Source organism: Perca flavescens, chromosome 3, assembly GCF_004354835.1.
Source record: "Perca flavescens isolate YP-PL-M2 chromosome 3, PFLA_1.0, whole genome shotgun sequence".
In the NCBI taxonomy this organism is placed as follows: Eukaryota; Metazoa; Chordata; class Actinopteri; order Perciformes; family Percidae; genus Perca; species Perca flavescens.
In genome coordinates, this window is record NC_041333.1 from 10,528,785 (window position 1) to 10,543,247 (window position 14,463).

Sequence of the window (14,463 nt, forward strand, 5' to 3'; positions counted from 1 at the left end):
AGGGGGAAATTAGCTTTGATTTTACAAGCTTGATCTTATTGCAGATTAATTGCATAACAGCCACTTTGATTTAATTAATTATTTAAATGTCACCATGATTAAGCACTAATCATTTCTCAGGCCCAGGTGTTAAATGTCTTGCGCGAGTTGACGTCGGGAGGTAATGAATGCAGATGACACCAATTAAGTTTAGTGTTGGTTCTCCAGGTGTGTCTGAACGGCCTTCTTATTAACAAAGATGAGAGCCAAACATGCAAGTAAGATGGCGTTTGTGTCTGTGCTGCTGTGTAATATACAGTACAGTATAAAAAAAAAATAACATTGAACACTTTGACATTTTTCTTTTTTTTCTCGTCAGCTTTATGGAATCAAAGTGGATGTAATGTTGGGCTTTTTTTTTTTTTTTTTTTTTTTTTTTTTTTTCGCTGATCAACAGATCAAATATCGAAGTGAAAAGAAATCATCACAAATTGAAGTAAATTAGGTTCAAAGACCGGAGTTTACGCTCTACTATGACACACCGAAGGCCTCACCGGTGCAACCAGTCGTTGCATAATAAAGTTTAATGTAGATGGCCTGTGTGTAATCATGGTGTGACCATTTGTTATTTATTTTTTTATTATTATTAATAGTCATCAGATGAACAAGTTGTACCCTCAGATTACTTAAATTTGTTTACTCAAGTTAATCATTTGTACTGTGAAGTTATTATTATTATTATTATTATTATTATTATTACTATTATAGTTGTAAGCCAGACTGTCCAGTGTTACAGTTCTAAATTAAAATAAACTCTTATCAAACGTAAAACAGTATGGTTTAATTGTATTCCTCTTTCTAAAATGTTCTGTAGCACCTTTTTTTTTTCCTCCAGACTTTGCATCACAAATTTGGGTCTTCTTGAGACTCTTCCAAATAAACAAATGTTTGCCGCCTGTAATAAACAGCACTATACAGACAGAATGGCTTGAATAGGGAAGCCTGCTTTGTTTGAGACCTGTAACTGCCTAACAGTTCAGTTAAACATTAATATGCTAACCAAAAATTTCTAGTCACGCTATCACCTTGTCTAGCTAGGTCAAGGAATAAACATTCATTACATATTACACTATTGATTAAGGGCACATTTGGTTTGACTAGTTCTAATCATGTTCATTCATTGGTGTATTACCACCGCACAGAAACTTAAAAAACACTCAAAAACCCTCTTGAGTAAAAACTCATCCAGTCTGTTTCAAGATTTAAGATACTTTATTGTCATTGAATACTATGTGAGCACAACGGAATTACATTGGTGGAAATCAGTGCCGCAGCAGGAAATAAATAGATAAAAACAAGATTAAAAACCAATAAAAAAAAGATGAAAAAAGTGCCCATATGATAGTTGGTAGTGCTTTCGTGACCGTAGTCCTTAGCAGCTACAGGTTGGATTTGAGTGCGTTTAGCTGTGCTAAAGTCACTGGAATGTTCCTTGTGGCTGATTACCTTAAAGTAGGCTCCATTCACATGGCAAGCAGGGAGATTAATGGTAGCGCGAGGCCCATTTCCTAGTTTACAAAATGTTGGATGGGCCGACATGTGCTAGAGCCTCGGTGACTTGTACCTGCTTCAAAGCTCTTTGATGTGTGACAATGTGTGACACTCTGTTGAACACTCATAGATAGGCCCCCCTCCCCGCCCCACCCCCACCCCCACCCTTACACTGAACAAAGTCAATCAACACTGTTCTGCTCATCTACCTCATGTATATTTCAGTCTTACAATTACACTATTGTTATTACTATATTACCATTGCACTGAACTGCCTTGCACTTTATTTGTATTTAAATCTTAAATCTCAGACTATACTGATATTGCACTTTGGTATTGTTATACTGCATACTTAACAGTATTTTTTTTTTGTTTTTGTTGAGTGTTGTTCTTTTGAGAGCAAAGATTACCTAGAGTCAAATTCCTTGTTTGTTTACGCCAACCTGGCCAATAAAGCTGATTCAGATTCTGACTTCTTCGGCCTTCTCCCCTGTTGATCCAATCAACTGGCCGCGAGTCTCCTTGATATCTACTAGACCGGTATTCACTTTTAGATAGGCCTATCTTTTCTTAACCGTCCACTCGAAGGTTAGCGACTCGCCGCGTGATTAGTCGGCCTCCGCTCTGTGAGTCTTTAAGTGAATCACACTTTGTCAACAGGAGCGACGTCTGACCGTCCCCGTTTTGAGTTAATGAGTGATGAAGTCCTCCAGCCGACGAACAAGCGCCTTTCTGTGCCGACATGAGCCGCGCCTTTCTGTGCCGACATGAGCCGTTGTTAGTTAATGACTAATTCCAGCTTTTGTGTTTACCATTACCTGTCAAGGTGAGCGAGCGGTACAGATGGTTCTGTAAGAGCCGGACAGCTGACCTGACTCACTGCACCGTGTGCAGCGGTGGCATTGCGTCATGTGGCCAAATATGGAAACCCCAGTGTGGAAACGTTGACACGAGATCTGCATTATGTCAGCTGCATATCTCAGCTGGATGTTTGTGAACGGGCTCGTGATGACTGTTTGGCCGACTATTGTTCACCAGCAACAGGTGTGGACGGGTCTTGTTAAGACCTGCAAATACTGACGAAAAAGGAATTGTGTACAACTAGTTTGCAGACTGCACACGGCTTCTTTGACACACAGCGATGCAGTGGTGGAAGAAGTATTCAGATCCTTTTACTTATATATATATATATATATATATACCACACTGTAAACATACTCTGGCATTGATAATGTTACTTAAGTAAAATTATGTAAGTATCATCAGGGAAATGTATTTAAAGTAAAAGTACTCTCATTTTAGAAACTGGAAACGATCCAAACTGTTGTGTCAATCAACTAGGCCTACACGTTTCATCAGATCATTATTTTAGCTAGACTTGTAGGCCATTTTTTAGTTTTTTTTTGTTGGGTAGTTACATTTATAATAAAACATTGCATTTTATAAACTACATGTGTTTTGTGTGCAAAAATCTTAAATAAGAAAAGTAACTAGTAACTAAAGCTGTCATATGAATGTAGTGGAGTAAAAACTAGAATATTTCTCTCTGAAATGTAGCGGAGTAGAAGTAGAACGTGGCATGAAAAGAAAAGACTCAAGTAAAGTACAAGTAGCTAAACATTTGCACTAAAGTGCAGTACTTGAGTAAATGTACTTGGTTGCAGAGTAGCTCACCCCAGTTGCGAAGGTTAAAATCAGAAGCTGGGGGGTTATGGACACAGGCAGGTGGTGTTGTCAGGAGGGCGTCAGCTTGCAGCTATGGACTTGAACCCAGAATGAAGCCTCGTGTGCTGGTAAGGCTCCACCATTCTTAATGTTGAGCTGGAGTGCTGCTTGGTTTAAGGCTGCCTCTAACATACGGCTGGGCGATATGGAGAAAATCAAATATCAAAACATTCTTTGACCAAATACATCGATGTTGATATTGAGACGATATTGTAGGGTCAGTCTATTAGGGTCAGGGATTGCTCCGGTGCCGCCGGAAATTCAGCCGGATGTCCGTCCCCTTCATCTTCCTTTGTGTTGGCGTTCTAAACTGCGGTGGATTTCTGAGGACTATGGTTCTATCTGTCCAATCTGAGTTTTCTGTTGCTCGACTAAAACTATTTTTGAACGTACACGTGTTCCACCAAAACAAGTTCCTTCCCGAGACTATTTTGTTGCGGCACCGTTGCTCCATCTGGCGTTTAGCGCCGCCCATGACGAATGTGATTGGTTTAAAGAAATGCCAATGAACCAGAGCACCTTTTTCTCCCATCCCAGAATGCTGTGTGGACTAGCCAGAATTAACCTCCGCAGAGCTGTGGAGGAGGGTCTGGCAATGCGAGACTATTGAAGGAATGACTATTGGGGCTTTCACAAAATATTTTCCTCAATAGCTACAGACACAGAAATGGCACATCCTAAGGAAAGCTCATTGTGGGACTGGCTCTAGTGGCTGTAATTCTGCACCAAGGCTGAATTTCGGGAAAGAGACTTCAGATACAGTATTAGGGGACCACTAAGGTCTATATAAAAGAGACTTCAGATCCAGTATTAGGGGACCACTAAGGTCTATATAAGAGACTTCAGATCCAGTATTAGGGGACCACTAAGGTCTATATAAAAGAGACTTCAGATACAGTATTAGGGGACCACTAAGGTCTATATAAAAGCATCCAAAAAGCAGCATGTCATGGGACCTTTTAAGTAAAGTACAAGTATCTCAAAATTGTGCTTTAGTACAGTACTTGAGTAAATGTAGTTAGTTAGTTACTTTGCACCACTGACTAAAATACATTAAAAACAAATGCTGAGAAACCCAAACAAACAGGGTTGGCGCCGTGTCTAAATAGGCCTAAACTAAAATCTGTAATGCGTGTGTATACACTCTTAAGTGCAAAAAGCCTGAGTGAATGAGTCTCTGTGAGAGAGAGACAGAGAGAGAGGGAGACAGGTATTGCTACAGACAGTGTTGTGGAAGGTGTGGTGGAGTTTTTGTGGTTTGCAGAGTGTTTGGTTCTTCAGAGCTGCAGGTCCCTCCCCCAGCTCAAACTCTTTGCTCTCGGCCCCTTAAAGGAACAGTTACCTCCCCAGTGTCTCTTTGGCCTTTGCCTCTCTTATCACTCTTCTTCTGTCTTTTTTTCCCCTCTTTGCTGATGGAGTTGATGTTGACCCACATGCTGAGGACACACACACACACAAACACACACACACACACACACACACACACACACACACCCTGACATATAGCACTGACTGTAAAGGTTGCTATCTGGCTCCACTGCTGATATTCCTCTCTTGTTGTCCCCCAGGTCCATGTGTGGTTGGTGAAGCGTCCAGGGGAGCAGCATGGCAGTGTGTCAGTTGAGCGTCTGGTTGAGATGAGGTGAGTGAACAGGCCGAAAAAGGCCTAACCTGGAATCTGCTGTCAATCATCCACTCAGAATATAGGCACAGTATCATATGAGGAAAATATGCCATCATGTTGTTGAATGTCATGATAACGATATTACTTGTGATTAAATAAAACTGATATTAAAATGTCCTCAGTTGCGCTGCTTACAGTATTCTGCTAAAAGACAACACATTGCTTGTTGAATTTAAAACGAATCAAAGGAAATCATTTCCGACATTCTTTTATTGAACAAATTGAACACTGAATTGAATATAAATGGCAGCACTAAAAAAAAAAAAAAAAAAAAAGAAGTGACCGTTACATTTTAATGTGCAGTTTTCTAGCATTTTCTTTCAACTAACACAACAAAAAAAAAATCTCTTGAGTGTCTATCGCGATATGTTTCAGCCTTTCGCGATGTATAAGTTGATTTCCAAATTGCTTGTTGTGCAGTGGTCAGATTGTATTACTGCCAGATCAGTCCTTATAGAGAAATGATCTGAATGTCTCTTTTAACTGTTGGGCCATTTGCAGAAATGCAGTGTGTAACACTGGTGCACCCTCTTTTTCTTCTCTCCATCAGTGTCGCCTGGAAGCAATGTGAGAACCACTGACGGACCGCTTTTCTCCATACCAGACCTCCACCTTAATCACCAGCCAATCAAATGCACACGGACAATAAACTGGCCAATCATGGCAAGCAGGTCACCAGTGACAGCCGATCCCAAATAGCCAGCGTGACCCAGCAGGCTCAGCAGCAGCAGCAGGGAGCCACTGGCCACCTGGGCCCGAAGGGCGTCGGTGCCGGGAGCCATGGAGTCAAAACCAATCAGGTTTCTCCCGGCAACCCTGGGCTGAAGGCGGTCAGCCAATCGGCGAGCAGCGTCGGAGGGATGTTGAAAAACAAATCCAAGCGGGAGCGGAGCGTCGCCATTGACTCTGGTGAATCCAGAAATGCCGTTCCTGCAGCCCTGGAGGCAGATGCCAAAGGAGGTAAGGCACGCACACACAGACGCAACCGTGTCAGCGTCTGGGCCATGACAGACACCGTGTCTCTGTTCTAAGTATACAGAAGTTCACTTCCTTTAACTTCCTATCAGCCGAATCTTTACCCGAAATACCAGATTACGCGCATTCACCTCCTCCACAGCAGGAAGTGAACGCAAGGACTGAGAGGGCAGAATAACTTGTTTTCTCTCTAGCTGAAATGCCCTGACCTTTCAGCGACGCAGCGTCAGAATTCCCCCGGCTTTTGATAGTTTGTGCCATGCCCGCGCTGCAGTGACACGTCTCACATGAAACCGCATCTGGGCTTTCTGTAGTGCTCGGAGGGCGAGACCGGTCATGAGGCTGAGAGAACCTAGTGAGCCCGGCGAGCTTGTTATTAAAGCAGTGAGTGTGCTCTCTTTGTGAGTGTCTTGGTAAATATTTAAGCTCATGTGGTTCACTGTAAAGAGTTTGATTTGCATTTGTTTGCTGTCAATTTTTTTAAAATATTTTTTTTATATATATATATATTTTTTTTTTGTCTTGTCTCTCGGTCTTTTACAAGAAGGGAGACAATGAGTAGAATAACATCGAGAAAACAAACATAACCTGAACAATTGCATTTAACACGCATATAACGCAAAATAAAAACACACAGCCCTATTAGCATTCAGATCCGTTAATCATTCCAGCCATCGTTTTGTGTGTCGTTAGGCTCCCTGAAAGAAAGGGGGGGGAAAAAAAAAAAATCTTCACAAGAGCAAAGTAAAAAGGCATGCCTTTACAGCACTGAGAGAGCCCACGTAGTGTCTGTTTCTTCTACTGCTGTTGCTGGTTTAAGGGTTTGTGTGTTTACGTGAGCATTTGACTGCAGATGACTGTGATTTTGTGAAACTCATCTGGGCTTCCTGCACACACGCACGCGCACACACACACACACACACACACACACACACACACACACACACACACACACACACACACACACACACACACACACACACTTTGATTCACGACAGACGCTGAATGAGGGAAACGATGAAAGATATAGGGTGGGTTATTTTAAGGTAAATCCCATTTGACCATATTCTTTTAAAGATATAAACCAGTGACTTCTGGTAACAACATCATTCACAGAAAGAAGAGGTGACTTCTGAGGTACTGCCTCTCTGTGTCAAGGTAGCAGCCCTCTGCTGTCCTTTTCTGTGTATTGTCACTGCACACTTCCTTCCTCACTGTACATCCACATGTCTGCGGTTAGCCACGCTCATCTGATGTGTTTGTTGGAAGGTATAGTTTGTTTGTTTTTTGCCACAAAGTCAGTAAGCTGTTGAGTAATGAACTTGAGAGAAATCTTCACTGACTTGTTTACAGAGCTTCTCTAAATATGTGACTGTAGTCACTGATAGTGCCAGAGCACTTTTCTTTCCGGTCACCATTTTGGAGTCCAAACCCCACAGTTGTATTTGCTGTCAGACATCTGTTCTGACTCTTCCTTCTTCAGGTTACCTTCTGGTAATTTTAGTGTTTCTGGATATATATTATTTTTTAAATATATATCGGAATATCGGATTATTAAATCACCAAATATTTGTATCGATCTGGGTCTTAAAAATCCTTTATCGGTCGGGCTCTATTCTGCAGACGTGTGTAGCATGCGTGGCATTTTGTCGCCAAAAGAAAAGAGAAGCAATACATGCAATACAATGATTGCAGTGTTTCATTAGTATTTTTGATTATACAGGTGTGAAATGTTTAGTTAATCTAAGAAAATATAGTTGTTATATATGTTTCACTTTTTGCACAGACAAACTGAGCACAGGTTTAAGCTGATTGTGCCATTTGCCACCCCGTTCACATTTAAAGTGATTTGTTACATTTGTCAAAGTAGCTGTAGACTGATTCTCTAACTTCCAGCAAGTAAGGCAAAATGCATTAGAACAGATGGTAGTACATTATCGTCTGGCTGTGTAAAATACAGTGGTGGGTTAAGACCATACGTGGTGGAATGATTCAAACAAAACAGCATTGGTGACACCCTTTTTACAGCAGTGTTTCTCAAACATTTTTCAGTATTGTACCCCTTTTTCAATTGTTTTTTTAAGCCAAATACCCCGTGACCAGCGCAAAACATTTTAGGTAAAAAATATAATAAATAAATATAAAGTCTATATAAAGAGGTACAATAGATCTTTTTTCACAGCAGACATGTTGACATGTCATAGCAGGAAAAGCACAGGTGTACTGAAAACCATTAATGATGGCTGTATTCCACTTAGGAGAAGCCCTGGTATTGTGCGTGCTGTCTCACCGAAAAAGCTTACTGGGACACTTGATGGAATTAAGCCATTGTTAAGGTTATCAATTTCAGTTGTCAAAATGTCTGCTGTGATAAAGGTCCATACAGCGCCGACAGTGATAGATTTACTAAACAAAAACCATGTAACGGAAAAACATTTAAGTGCTACATTTCAAATGTTTAGAAGCCATCACTTCATGCATTCATTATTAAAGTATAATAATTATTTATCATTTTTGCAAACATTTCACGTACCCCCAGCAGTACTCCAAAGTACGTGGACCCTAGGGGTACACGTCCCCCCCCCCCCCCATTTGAGAAACACTGCTTTAAAGGGACAATACTATGATAGTTGTTTAAGTGTGTGTGTGTGTGTGTGTGTGTGTGTGTGTGTGTGTGTGTGTGTGTGTGTGTGTGTGTGTGTGTGTGTGTGTGTGTGTGTGTGTGTGTGTGTGTTCTATCCTCTAGAGGGTGTAATGCGCAGTAAGCGGCGCTGTGTTCTGGAGAAGAAACAGCCATACAGTGGAGATGAATGGTGCTCTGGACCCGACACCGAGGAGGACGAAGACAAGCCGCGCACTGCGACCCACCGTGAGTCCGTCACATTGCCAGTTGCTGTTGTCTGAATGCAGCTCAGTCCTCACTAACAATAGTGTCAGTGGGACCACAACTTTGAAGGCCACTTGAATTCCATGTAGTAATCCCCTGTCCCCCGTCTCAATGTTATTTTCTCCGAAAACGACGGCTTAAAGCCGTTCATTGGAGCCATTTTCAGATCCTGCACACACGCTGACAGGAAGAGGATGTCCTTTTGGAGTACTATACTATTCCTTTCCACTGAGTGGACTTTACATGTGTTTTAGCTCCATCTAGTGTTTAAGTGTTGTAGCCAAACGGATGTACTGGTATCACAATTATAAACCAGGATACCACTGTAGTCAAATGAAAACCGTGTGCTGCTGATTTTTCTCAGGAGAGCGTGGGCTGGCAGGTCCTATCCAAGGGCTCTCTGATCGCCTGTCTGCAGGGCCCGTGTCTGAACCTGCGGGTCCCCTCATGGGATGTGGAGTGGGACCAGGGCTAAAGACGGAGCCTGCTCCTCAGCCTTCACAGCAAGTGGTGTATGTTTTCACAACCAGCCTAGCCAACAGGTGAGAACTGTTTGCAGGACTGACGGTGATTCTTCACATCAGAAGTGGAGCTGTCTGAATTTTCTTTATCTTATCAACCAACCCATTTGTTTTCATTTTTAACGCTGAATTGTGCAACCGATGTGAACAGTTTAATTATAACATAATGCTCTTTTCTGACAGCGCTGCAGATGCAGTATTGAAAGGACAGACCGATTCCATCCTTCTGTTTCACCAGCAAAATGTTTCACGCACCAAGTTGGAGCAGGTCAGACATCCACAGCTCAGTGGCAAAGTAAACAAAAGTTTGTGTTAAACCACGAGGAAGTAAAAGTGTTTTTCCGCAGTAAAGGCCACAGATGCAAAGTATGTGGGGAGTTTAATTTGTTAAGCTATTTTCGTCTGAGAAACCTCCTTGTTCCTGTTTCCATTAGCAGTTGTTATGACTGCTGTGAATGCTTGTAGAAAAAAATTGAGAAACTGTAGTGCAAGTAACACTTAAAAGGAGTTTGCCTTGGTGGTTGGCGCACACATAAACAAACATATTGAACATTAATATAAATAAAAAATAAATACAGAAAACAAGATAGATAGATAGATATATATATATATATATATATATATATATATATATATATATATATATATATATATATATATATATATATACACACACACACACACAAAATGTCTGTTTAACATAAGAAAAAATAGGCAGAATGTGCAGGTGTATAGTTGATATACTATATAATAACTACAACTACTGGAAATAACTAATGTAATTGTTCCCCCCTTTGGTCTGCCACAGGGCCACCCATCAGGAAAGCTTCCTAACCTATCCGATAAGGTAAACTCCAGCAGCTCTCCACCCACATGCACCCCTAAATCCCAAAGTGGAACTCCGCGCCCAGCCTCTGCAGGAGTTCGAGGCCCACTGCATCCTGCAGGGACGCCGTCATCGGCGGGACACTCCGATAACGAATCCCCTCAGACCAGACCTGGCGGAGCCTCCAGCAATAACATCATCGTCGCCCATAGGTCAGAGGGAGGGAGCACGGCCACAGCCGCAGGCCCAGTCCCAGGAACTGGAGAGGCAGAGGGTGCAGGGGGTATGTCTCTTCCTGTTGCTTCTGTTTCTCCCTCGGGGAGTCCCTCCATCCTTTCTGCACACCTACAGTGTGACACAGGCCAGAGGAGTGGCCCAGGGAACATGGACGGTCTTTCCAAAGAACAGCTGGAACACAGGGAGCGTTCCTTGCAGACTCTGAGAGACATAGAGAGGCTGTTTCTGCAAAGTGGGGCAGGTCCTGGAGACACAGCAGGCTCCAACAGCAGTGCTAGTAATAACCCCTCCAACCTAAATAATAACAACAACAGCGATAGGAGCGGTGCTCTCGAGGAACGTGACAATGGTACTAATAGCTCTGGAAATTGCAGTAGTGGTAATATGCTATCGTCAGCCTTGGCTCCGATGGGAGGAATGAAGAAATACGAAGAACCCCTCCAGTCCATCATTTCTCAAACACAGTCCCTCGCCGGACCTGCCCTTGACAGCCCTCACATGGACTCTCACCATAACCTACCACAACACCCCCATCACCAGCTCTCTTCACCCGGGGTCGACATGGGTCCGTTACTTGGACCAGAAGGGCTGACCCCAGAGCAAATGGCGTGGAGGAAACTCCAAGAAGAATACTACCAAGAGAAGAGACGGCAACAAGACATACAACCCCCCACACATCCGCAGCACTTTAGAATGACGGAGATTGGCATGCACGGAGGTCCCATGATGATGAGAGGACCCCCTCCTCCCTACCACAGCAAGCCCGGAGAGCAGCAGTGGGGTCCTGGCAATATGATGGGAGGAGGAATGGGTGGAAATGCACGAATGATAGACATGCACCAAGAGGGACCCCGCGGCCCAAGGTTCCTGGGACAGATGCAGAGAGGGCCACCTGGGGGAGGCAGTTTCCCTGGTAGCAAAGGGGGAGTTTTATCAATGGAGGGTCTAGGACCGCAAAGGCCCACCAGGCCGGGGATGATTTGGCTCGATGAGATGCCCAACAACCTAGGCGGTGGAGGTCCCTTTCATGGCTGCTACCCTGGTGGACCTCCTCAGCACTTGCAAGGCGAGCCAGAACATATGATAACACACGAGGAAATGTTTCGCCTCATGGAGAAACGGCAGATGCAGGGGCTTCCCAGGTACGAACTTGACAGATTAGCTAAACAGCAGCAACAGGGCAACATGGGGTCGAGAATAATGGATCATCCTGGGGGCCTAGACTTTCACAATTTGGGAATGGGCCGGGGTCCACCCTCTTCTCGAGGTGATCCTATGGACTTTCCTGGTTCACGGGAGATGATGGGCTCTCCTGGTGGGGGTCCTCAGATGAGGGACCTGGTGGACTCTCCTCTGGGGAGCAGCCTCACAATGAACATGAACCCACAGATGAATGTTCAGCAACAGCAGCAGATGATGCTATCTCAGAAGCTCAGAGGAGGTCCTGCAGGAGGGGGGCCTTTAGGTGAGATGTTTGGCCCCGGAGAGATTTCACGAATCAGGGCTTCACAGAATGGGAGAGGAGGAAATAAGGGAATGATTTCAGGACCTGACGGCCCCTTCCAGTTTCCCAATCATGGCCCTTTCTCTGGAGGACAGGTGGAAGGGCCCTATCACCAACAACCTGGCCCGGAGATGTTTGGGCCTGATCAGCAAGGTCATAATCCAATGGGAGGTACATCACGGCTTAGTCATATGCCAATGACCGGAGGCCTCAGGGGAGTAGACCTCGGTCCCAGGCACCCCTCTGACCTATCAATCAATGTTAACCCCCTGAACTCTCCTTCAGGGCCTCGTCCTCATCAGCTCAAGTCTCCATCCCTCAACCAAGAGCCATCTCCTCTTCTACCTTCCCCCTCTGCCCCAGGACTGAAGTCCCCCTCACAGATCTCCTCTGCAGGGCATCACCCCACTCTTCCCCCGGCATCTGTCACTGGGACTCCTTCTGCTTCCATGAAGTCTCCCCAGATAATGGGGTCTTCCAACCTTGGCTTGCACTCTCCGTCTGCCTCTCCTGGACAACTCAAGTCCCCTGCTATGGCTGCGGGCTCCCCAGGGTGGGCATCTCCTAAAACAGCTCTTCCAAGTCCCGGCGGTCCAACTAGTGGGAAGGTAGTGGGCAATGGAGGAAGTAGTTCCACTGAGACAGGTACACTCAAAATCCAAGATGACGTTGGATCATCATTAATGCTCCTCCTTGTATTGCTGTGACATTAATCCATTCTTTTGTTTATGTTCTTTACAGGCCAATCACTTCCCCCCAGGAGTTCCAACTCTACGCCCATTAGCCAGCCAGGCTCTATGAATCCTAGTATGCCATTCACTTCCTCTCCTGATAACCCTCCATCCCAGAACCCTTTATCGCTCATCATGTCTCAGATGTCCAAGTATGCCATGCCCAGTTCTACTCCTCTCTACCACGATGCAATCAAAACAATTGCCACTTCGGACGATGAGATGCTGCCAGATCGACCTCTTCTATCTGGTGTCAGCATCGGAGGTATGGAACAGGGACACATTGTGACACTGACAGAAAACACACATCATACAGGAAAAATCATGCCATAATTAAATTTAAAAAAGAAAAAGGAAACTGAAAAAGCAAAGTTGAAATGTAAATGATAATTTAAAATGCAAAGCTTAAATATAAATGCTTAAACTGAAATCTTTGAAATCTTTTATTGGATGAAACTAATATGAAATGTATAATAACTAATATGAAACTCGAAATGTGAAATGGAAAAGCTTAAATAGAAATACCTAAATTAAACTCTCAAATAGAAAAAAATAAATTATTTTATTTTAGCCTTTGCACTTAATACTTTTCAATTTGAAGTTTTATCTTTTGAATTTTACATTTGGTAATTTGACAATTTCCGTCCGTTATTTCACCACTAAATGCACTTTTGAGACTCTTTTATGCGAGAAATCAACTATGTAGAGTTTGAAAATGGGCAGTTTTACAAAAATTGATGGCCAATTTTGCACATTTGCTCCGCTAATTGTCGGACTCTCCAGTCTGACGTGAGAGAACCCGCTTTCAGCTGGAAGTCTCTCGGGTGACCAGACGTCCCGAAAAATTTGGGACAGTCCAAGCAGTTGTCCCGAATCCTGAGTCTCAACAGCAGACTCTCGAGTAGTAGCCGGGAGAGTTTAACTACATGTCCCTCCAGCCACACAGACATCCAACTAAACCTGTGTTCAGTACTCGCAGACATGCCGTGACCCAACCGTTTCTACAGTTTCTCTTCGGAAGACTTGTTTACATTTTTTTTTTTTTTTTTTATGATCCACACCTAAATCTAGGACCGCTCTCGGCTCTTTTAAATCAAGGCTGAAGACTGGACTGGAGAATCCGACAATAGCGTAGCAAATGTTGTAAAACTGTCCATTTTCAAACTCTACATAGTTGATTTCTCGCATCAAAAAGTCTCAGAAGTGAATTTAGTACTGAAATAGTGAATGAAAATTTTCGGACTTCAGAGAACCTCCAGTCTAATGTGAGAAGCCAGCTGGTTGCGGCCGGCATTGCCTACTCGCCGGTCGGCCAGTGAGGCTCAGAGACCCCGCTGTCAGCTGGAAGTCTCTCAACCCTCCCACCAGCCGGTGGGCCACGCCTCCTCATTTGAATTGACAAGTGCCACTTCAAAATGAAAAGCCTTAATGTTAAATAGAAATGTTGAATCTTAAAATGTCAAAAGGCAATTACCAAATGTAAAATTCAAAAGATAAAACTTCAAATTGAAAATTATTAAGTGCAAAGGCTAAAATATATATTTTTTTCTATTTGAGATTTTAATTTAAGTATTTCTATTTAAAATTTTCCATTTCACATTTTGAGTTTCATATTTGATGTTTCTGTCATTCAATAAAATATTTCAGTTTAAGCATTTATATTTAAGCTTTGCTTTTTAAATTATCATTTTACATTTCAACTTTGCTTTTTCAGTTTCCTTTTTCTTTTTTGAATTTAATTATGGCATGATTTTTCCTAGTAGCGTAGTAAAATAATATTTTTAATTTGATCTTGCTTCGTTTTCTCTTTGGACTTTCAATTTGGATTATGAATAAATATATC

At 43.0% G+C, this 14,463-nt stretch overlaps 1 protein-coding gene across 1 annotated transcript in view; it reads left to right on the forward strand.

Moving 5' to 3' along the window:
* Window positions 1–14,463, forward strand: part of bcl9l (bcl9 like) — a 39,094-nt gene that overhangs the window by 22,696 nt on the left and 1,935 nt on the right. Inside the window, exons 2-8 of the mRNA XM_028572883.1 lie at window positions 4,824–4,897; window positions 5,490–5,899; window positions 8,661–8,783; window positions 9,166–9,343; window positions 9,506–9,590; window positions 10,131–12,534; window positions 12,631–12,885. Coding sequence (XP_028428684.1) covers window positions 5,572–5,899; window positions 8,661–8,783; window positions 9,166–9,343; window positions 9,506–9,590; window positions 10,131–12,534; window positions 12,631–12,885 — 3,373 coding nt within the window. The 5' untranslated portion in view covers window positions 4,824–4,897; window positions 5,490–5,571. The remainder of the gene's footprint in view (window positions 1–4,823; window positions 4,898–5,489; window positions 5,900–8,660; window positions 8,784–9,165; window positions 9,344–9,505; window positions 9,591–10,130; window positions 12,535–12,630; window positions 12,886–14,463) is intronic.